The sequence below is a fragment of the Amblyomma mixtum genome, chromosome 3, assembly GCF_055824585.1.
Source record: "Amblyomma mixtum isolate Tamu chromosome 3, ASM5582458v1, whole genome shotgun sequence".
Taxonomy (NCBI): domain Eukaryota; kingdom Metazoa; phylum Arthropoda; class Arachnida; order Ixodida; family Ixodidae; genus Amblyomma; species Amblyomma mixtum.
Genome location: NC_143014.1, coordinates 343,809,940 through 343,817,872, shown reverse-complemented (window position 1 = coordinate 343,817,872; position 7,933 = coordinate 343,809,940). Strand labels below are relative to the sequence as shown.

The 7,933-nt window shown below is 45.6% G+C and overlaps 1 protein-coding gene across 1 annotated transcript; it reads left to right on the top strand.

The window, feature by feature from the left end:
• Window positions 1-658: 658 nt before the first annotated feature.
• Window positions 659-4,846, top strand: LOC149356190 (uncharacterized). The gene is made up of 4 exons (XM_089584133.1): window positions 659-1,002; window positions 2,024-2,200; window positions 2,353-2,563; window positions 3,517-4,846. The coding sequence occupies exons 1-4, from the start codon at window positions 812-814 to the stop codon at window positions 4,564-4,566; spliced, it is 1,629 nt and encodes a 542-aa protein (XP_089440259.1). The 5' UTR covers window positions 659-811; the 3' UTR covers window positions 4,567-4,846.
• Window positions 4,847-7,933: the final 3,087 nt, after the last annotated feature.

Here is a 7,933-nt window from a genome sequence, read left to right as displayed (position 1 = left end):
GCGGGCCTGTGGCGTCTCCGAAGAAAAGACCTCGCGACGTGAAGATTTCAAGCTCGCGAACAGTCAAGAATGACAGCTTCACAGTCCATGCCATCCGTCTGAAAGTGCACAGTATGTACCAAGCCCAGCTTTGCGGGACATGGCCGTTTAGTTCGGCAGACTGCCACCACGGGCCGCTTCACCCTGAACTCCTCCTCTCTCTTTTCTTTTCCCCTTTCCTGCATCGCGTAGCCGCTCGCGGGCCGACGGGAGGGAACACGGCGTGGTGGGGGGGGGGGGGGGGGGGGGAGTCGGGTGAACTTTTGTTCGGAATACCTTCAACATTGTGGGAGGAGGGGGAGCAGGAAGGGCTCTGCGGGCGAAAGAAAAGTACCAATGCGGCGTGAAGCCTTCTCCGCGCCTGACAAACGCGTGATCAGTAGTCGGATACTGAGAAGGGCGCCTAGTGGGAAGAGAAAGAGGGGACAGAAAAGGCAAGATGGTTGACGGGCTTGTTGAATGGCTTGAGGGGGCGACGATGCTTTCCGCGATTCTTTCTGACAAGTTGTAAGGTTTCCAAAAAATGTCTCCAGGATGTCGAGAAAAGAAAAAGATACATCCCAGTACAAACATGAAGCAGTGGTACACAATGTGCAATGTCACTCCTGCGCGCACCCTGCAATGAAGTTTACTGCTACATGTGGCGCCACCTAGCGGATCCCGAGTGCAATCAGTGAGGCGGCCCAGAAGCGCCCGGCGTGTATGTCGTTGCGTGTGCGTTTCGTTCAGCGTGTGTATTTTCATCTCAGTGTGCGTGATTTGCACAGCTTCGATGGCGACAGTGAGCTCGTGCGATGGTTCAACTACCATGGATGCAAAGAAGAAGAATAAGCGCAGGTACTGCTGTGTGAAAGATTGTCACAATCACGAAGGGGCCCCAACCGTCAAAATGTATCGCTTTCCGGGAAAACCCTGGGAAAAAGAACGACGAGAGAAGTGGATAGCGGCTGTGCGTCGCGTCAAGTAAGTGAATTTTGTTAGTTTGTGAGTCCGATGGTGTGCAGACGCAAGAATAAAACACGATTGCGGCGAGCGGGGAAGAAAACGAGCTGTCATACGCGGGCCGCCGCACGCTGGTTAGAGCGCCTGCTTTTAGTGCGTGCTCCGCGCTTTAAAATTTGCCTATTAGCGGTGTACGTGCTGTGCACGAGGGGCACTGTTCGTCGTTTTTAAGGACAGAGCACCACGATGCTTTTAAGGACAAACCCGCGAATTCGTGGTATGGCATTTCGGCCGCATTTCGTTCCGAGAAAAATGACCGTGGGCTGCGCTATCCGGACCTCTACTACGGCGTCTCTTCGGGACGTTAAACCCAACATACGACCAAGACGTAGAAGTGAGAACTTCGGAGCACGATAATAATCGGTGAATACCGGTCGTGGGGTGTGGAGCGAGTCGCACCGTTGTGTGTGGTGATCCGTAAGATTATGCGCGTGGGGGATATGCACGACACTGGGTGCCAAGTTACTCGCCCAAAAACACCTGCGCCGACTGTTCAAGCCATGACTTTTGATTTTTAGATGCAATAGTATAATTATGACGTCGTTTCGAAAACTTCTGTTGGGTCTATCGAAGCCGTTTCATAAAATGCAAGGAGGCTGCTCATAGTTTGACTCGTTACGTGCTGTTCAACCTGCGCTCTTGGTCAGACGAAGCTTTTTCCTTAAACTTTGCATCTGTAACTGGTACAAAGCGAACAGCAGCCCACTGGATAGCATCGCACTGGATAGCAACTAGTTTTGAAATTCCCAGTCTTGTTTAAAGTACTGCAACAAAATAGAGGGCTGGATAAAGCCACTTCAGTGTCATATTAAGCATGGTCAGCTGCTGCACTGAGTTCGTATATCTATGTTAAAATATTTACCTACTCTCTGGCATACTTTTCAAGCAGCTAACATCCAGCGTATGGCGAGATTGCTTGTTCTAGCCCATCACATTTTCCAGCATGAAGATCCTGCTCCTTATTGCCTATGCTTTATTCCAGTGGTGAAGACTCCTCAAATTGGTGCCCAAATAAGGATTCAAGGATTTGTAGCAAACACTTTGTAAATGAGGAGAAAAGTACCATCGAGACTCATCCAGGTTACCTGCCAACAATATTTCCACCAGTCTACAAGAAGCAACCAGTGCAGCCTGCTGCTCAGCTGGCAAGATTCAAAAGGTATCTCCATTACTGTGTAATGAGCTTATCACTTTAGGCTTGTTTTTATTTCAAGGCTGAAAGGAATTTATATCTAAAATTGCATGCAGGTATGTGCTGTGCAAAGTCATGCAGTTCTATAAAGCTAACACCATCTCATTATATTGGTGCAGGTGGAGACAGAGGGCATCTATGCGTTCATCTGTCACAGCAGCGAGCAGCACCCTCTCTTCTGCATCGCCTCAGGGGACAGATGAGGTCGATGCCAGCTGCCCTGCTCTGATTGTGCCTACAGCAATGGACACATCGAGTGCTCCAGTTGAACATGAAGGCCTCGACTTATTATGTGCTGCTGCTGAAGTTCACACTGCTCCTAAATCTGTGGCAAGTTCCCAGAAAACGATCAAATTTATATTTACTAAAATATATGAAATCACTGCTTCTCTTGTGGCAAATAATGCTTGCAAACTTGCATCAAGCGTACCTAAAAGGCACACCTGCGTGTTTAAAACACCTCATTTTATTTGTATATTTTCTTCTCTGTACTGATGCATAAGATGTTGGAATACTGGGTCACTACATGGTATCCACCTACGACTGCTAAATAATTTATAATTGAATTTCTTCTTGCCACCATTTCGGTTTATCAACTGAACAATGGCTGTGATGTTTAAGAGGTGTTTAGCTCACGTGAGGTATGAAAAAATTGCAACTTATGATACATCTTTTGTTTTACAAACGCTCTTGATACAATGCATAAGGCACCCGGCTTCAAGAGCTGGAAAGCTCTTGAAGCCGGGTGCCTTAAGCATTGTATCAATTAAGATTAAGTATTGGGCGTTATATTGCAGTTTTTCTTCATGCCTCACGTGACTTATTCTTGTAAAATGTCACAGCCATCGTTGGGTTGATTAAACCGAAACAGATATTCAGTTATAAATTATTTACCGATCCAGGGGAAATAACACGCAGTGATTCATGTATACTAATGCCTAACACATTTGAAAACAGAAAACATGCAGCAAAAGTATGGTGTTGCTCATTTAATACGCTGTTGTGCGATTGTGATTTGTTGTCTCAGTTATATAATGCCTAATGGCTCACCGGTGTGTATTATGCATTTGAATGTTTTCTTTCTAGATAGGAAAAATGCTAAATGCTAAAACACCTATGTGCTATGCTTTCAGTACATATTGAAGAGCCGTAGGTAGTTAGCCTGGCACCCTCCCTCTATGCCATCTCTTCTAGCCTATATATTATATATATTATATATTAGGTTACATATTCCGACAATAAGAATACATTGTGTTTTCTATCCCTTTTTCAACATCTTGCAGGAAATTCAGACTGAAGGTGGAGGCAATTTTGCTGGCAGTTTTTCTGTCTTTATCAGCTGCATCCACGGGTCGGAGGCATCCACCCAAGTCTCGCACCGAGAGATGCAGGACTGTGGCACACAACAGAAACCAGATGTTGCGAACAAGCACAGTGGCCCCAGCCACAGAACAAGCTACTTTGCTGGATATGATAGTCTAGCGAAGTCTAGCAGTGCTCTGGAGGACCTATGCAATGTCAGCCATGTTGTGTTTTCATTGCTATTGAGTATGCTGCCGGTGCATTCAGAGAGAAAATGTGACATTTCAATGCAAAACAGGCTGCTTATCTTCTTGCTCAAACTTAAGCTTGGAATCAGTTACTCGTCTCTTGCTGTTCTGTTTTCAGTCAATGAAACCTCAGTGTCACGGCACTTTAAAAGTGTTCTGAAGAGTCTCTCATTTGCGACTAAAAAATGGATTTTTCGTCCCCCCGCCGCAGTAATCCAGGCTACAATGCCAAAGACTTTTAAAAAACACTACCCTGGCTGTACCATGATTATTGACTGTACCGAAGTGCGCACCGAACAGCCACCAACTGTGCAGCAAGAGCGTACCCTATATTCAAACTACAAGGGAGGCTACACTCTGAAGTTTCTCGTCGCAATAACACCTGGTGGAATGATTTGTTTCCGTTCAAGTGCTTATGGGGGCAGGGTCTCTGACGCACACATTACTGTGGATTCTGGCTTCCTAAGCATTGTTGAACCTGGAGACATTGTATTAGCCGACAAAGGATTCCCAGGTATTCGCACAGCTTTGGAGGGCCAGAATTGTGTGCTTGTTATGCCTCCATTTTTGCATGGTGGCCAGTTTACACCTGAGGAGGTCAGAGATACATACAATATTGCACAGATTAGAATTCACGTTGAAAGGATGATTCAAAGAATTAAGACTTATAACATACTGAACAACCGAGTGCCAACGGAATTAATTCCTTGCATGACTGAAGTTTTTCACATGTGCTGCATACTAGCAAATCTTCAGCCGCCAATAATAAGCCGGAAGGAATGATTAAGAGAGTTTTTGAGTGCTGAAGGAACTCAGTAACTAAAGATGCATGTCGTTGTTTGGTTTTGGTTTTATGGGGTTTAACGTCCCAAAGCGACTAAGGTATATGAGAGACTCCGTAGTGGAGGGCTCCGGAAATTTGATCACCTGGGGTTCTTTAACGTGCACTGACATCGCAAAGTACACGGGCCTCTAGAATTTCTCCTCCAAAGAAATTCGACCGCCGCGGCCGGGATCGAACCCGCGTCTTTCGGGTCAGCCTTAGTCGCTTTGGGACGTTAAACCCCATAAAACCAAACAACGACATGCATCTTTAGTTACTGAGTTCCTTCAGCACTCAAAACTGTGTTAATCATTGCGATACATTGCTGTACATTGGGATGTTGTGTTTGGGTGGCTATGCCAAGGTTGTGTTCATTTTTTTTCTTTGTCATTGTATGCGTGCAGCTATTCAATGCCTGGTTTTGTAGTGCATATGAAGGTTGGATGACGTGCGGCTTTAATGGTAGCAATAGTGCCTCCTATTCACAAATACTCTGCACAATTGGAGAGAGGGCCATCTACAGTCACGTGGGCTTGGCTGTAGGGCATTCAAGTGGCATGGTGTTGCTCAGCTAATCAGAGCTCTAACAAGCCCGCAGCTAATATACCGCATAGTGCGTATGTTCAATTTTGGCTCATCGTGCCGTTAACCGCTGTACCTGCACCAGATTTTCGTGACCACAAGATTATATGCTGAAGCTTTGTTTGTTCCAAGATCATTTGGTTTGAAATAAAACCACATTCCTGTTGTAATTGTGTTAAGTGTATTAGTATTAGTTCAGTGTTTTGCTCCTTAAAAGTTGTCACACCAACTGGCCTTCAACTATGCTCTCACAAGTGTATTATGCTCTGTGTATTAGGCAGTTATATGTTAGGAATGCTTTCTATCAATTGAGATCTGTGCTGTTGTAGTAACAGGACAGAGTGTGTGTGCTAAATGCTATCATGCAACATTTCATGCCTTGATGTCTCATGCTGTAGAGGGGCTATCTTGAAGACAAGCACCGCATTCAGCATTCAAGTTTATTATGCATTTGTATCCAGAATGGTTCTTTAGCTTTGTTTTATGGGTGTTCATGTTGTGTATTACAGCGTGTCAGATACTGTTTTAATGTTTGTTCTTCATTGTCATGCTGTACAACTGTGCAGAAGGACAAACAGTTCTGAAAGCTTTTTGTTGCACTGCTGTAGCAAGTCTAATAATAAACAAAGACTGCAAATACCACATCAATGCCATTTTTATTAATCATGCTCTTAAGAACAAGTGTTGCACAGAAATGCCAGTTTATTGCCTATCCATGATCAGTAAATGGCACACTGGTGAGATGATAGCAAGAGAAAAATATACGATGATTTGCCTGTACATAGTTAACCTTTTTTCGCGAATGGCTGAATACAGTAGTTAAAAATAGTGGTAAAAGAAGGCCCATTTTGCCTCATTTCAAGTAAAGCACCTTCATTATGAATATAAATTTTCTAGTCTGATACGGCTGAACAATGTTGCAGCACATATCCTTTGCTGCCAATGGCGTTGGCCGGTTCGTATGATCTGGTTAATCCTGCAACACATTCAATGGAAAATGGTGCATCAATCGGGTAATATTGTTTGAAACATTACTCTGCAACCACTGGCATACCTTAAACAGCTGGACTGCCCGGCTGTCTCCACACAGAGGTCAGGTAACGACTTGCACACAACGCGCTCATCATAAAATGCCCTTTCCTGCGCTGTCATGCTTCGGAAGTGATCTTTTTTCCTGACAGCCACCTTTGGGAAATCGCCACAAATTTCCAATGCATGGAGTGGCTTACTCGGCGGCTGAAGCAAGGCATTGAGCTTTCCAAGAAGCGACAATCTCCTGTTTTCTTCCTGCTCTTCGCGTACGCTTTGCTGGTGAGCAATCTCAGACTCACTAATTTCCATTTGTTGGAGCACTTCTGTAAATGGGGACTCAATTCCCTTAAAATGCTCAAGGACATAAAATGGTGAGAACTGCTGGGGTTCTTTTCTGCTGACGAAAGGACTGGTGTTCTCTAAAGGCAAGAAGAGGATGACAACCACACATCATAACAGTAGTGCACAAGTTAATAACAATTCACGTGCACTCATTCACAAGCACATCTCTTAAGAAGGAATAATTTCCTGGGTAGTCCGGGCGAAAACTGCATTAGTAGTGCTGTTAGAAAAAAGCCTACCCACGACTGGTTGACACAATTTAAATTTTCATTCATACAAACGGTCGGGCAAGCACGCTTACAGCACCAAAAATCACATGCACAATCTATGAGTGGTGACAAGGCAAACATAAGTATCCCATCCACAGACATGCGCTGCAAGAAAATGCATCAGAGCGCTTCCGTGCATGGGAGTGCCAAGGTGACAAACGGATGAGTTAACTGTTGCAGTCGGTAGTGCGTTCCATCATTAGTGAAAACAAGCCGTCATACCTCCAAACAGCTCACTGATAGATGCTTTGTCGTTGAGCGCAGGCTTAGCCGCCGGCTTTCCCCACGCTTGAGCAACGCTGGTGCAGGACGCATGCTCGTGCTCATTAATGAAGCATGCTACAGCCGCACAGTGCTTGCAGTCGCCAAGGCTACCGTACCGGCAGCTGCACCTGCCTTCCTCTAACCTCCGCGGCCCAGTGGCAAGCTGCGAGTGACAAAGGAAAATGTTTGGCATGTTGTGAAATTGCGGAACGAAATCGCGAGGAAAATGTGTCATCGTTAGCGAACAAGAACACCCGATTAACAACAACAACCCGATTAACCTCTTTCAAACTTCCTTCTCTCCTTCAGTGTTTTAGGCAAGAAGCATGCACGTGGGCAAGAATAAGCAAAAAAATCTTTGTTTACTTACGCGAAGTTAGACGTCGTATGCATGCCTATTCCGTTGCGAGAAACACTTCGCGGTTATGTCTTGCTGGTCGACTTCTTTCACGTTGTAGACGTGACCATTTTCGAGCAGGCGGCGTCCTTTCGCGAGTATCGGTGGTCGGAAATAGCTGTCAAGGTCTTCAATGGCCCTAAAACCGCAAAATATGACGACCGACATGGTTCCCGCCGCACGACTCGAAAGAACCCGGCTGCGTCGGCCGCCTCAAATTACTTGGCGCCGCCGTTGGTGGCGCTGTGCGCAGCGCTCCAGTGGCGCCGCCTGGCCACTGCAGGTTGCCCAAGATGGAGCACAGAAAGCACACGTAGCGTGCGTCTGCATATCTTCGCCGTGTCATGTGGCCGATTCAGCAAATATCGCACTGGCAATATGCGCTGAATTTTGAGAAAACAACTATAATCGCAAAATCAAGAAACAAGAATGTAAGAGAAA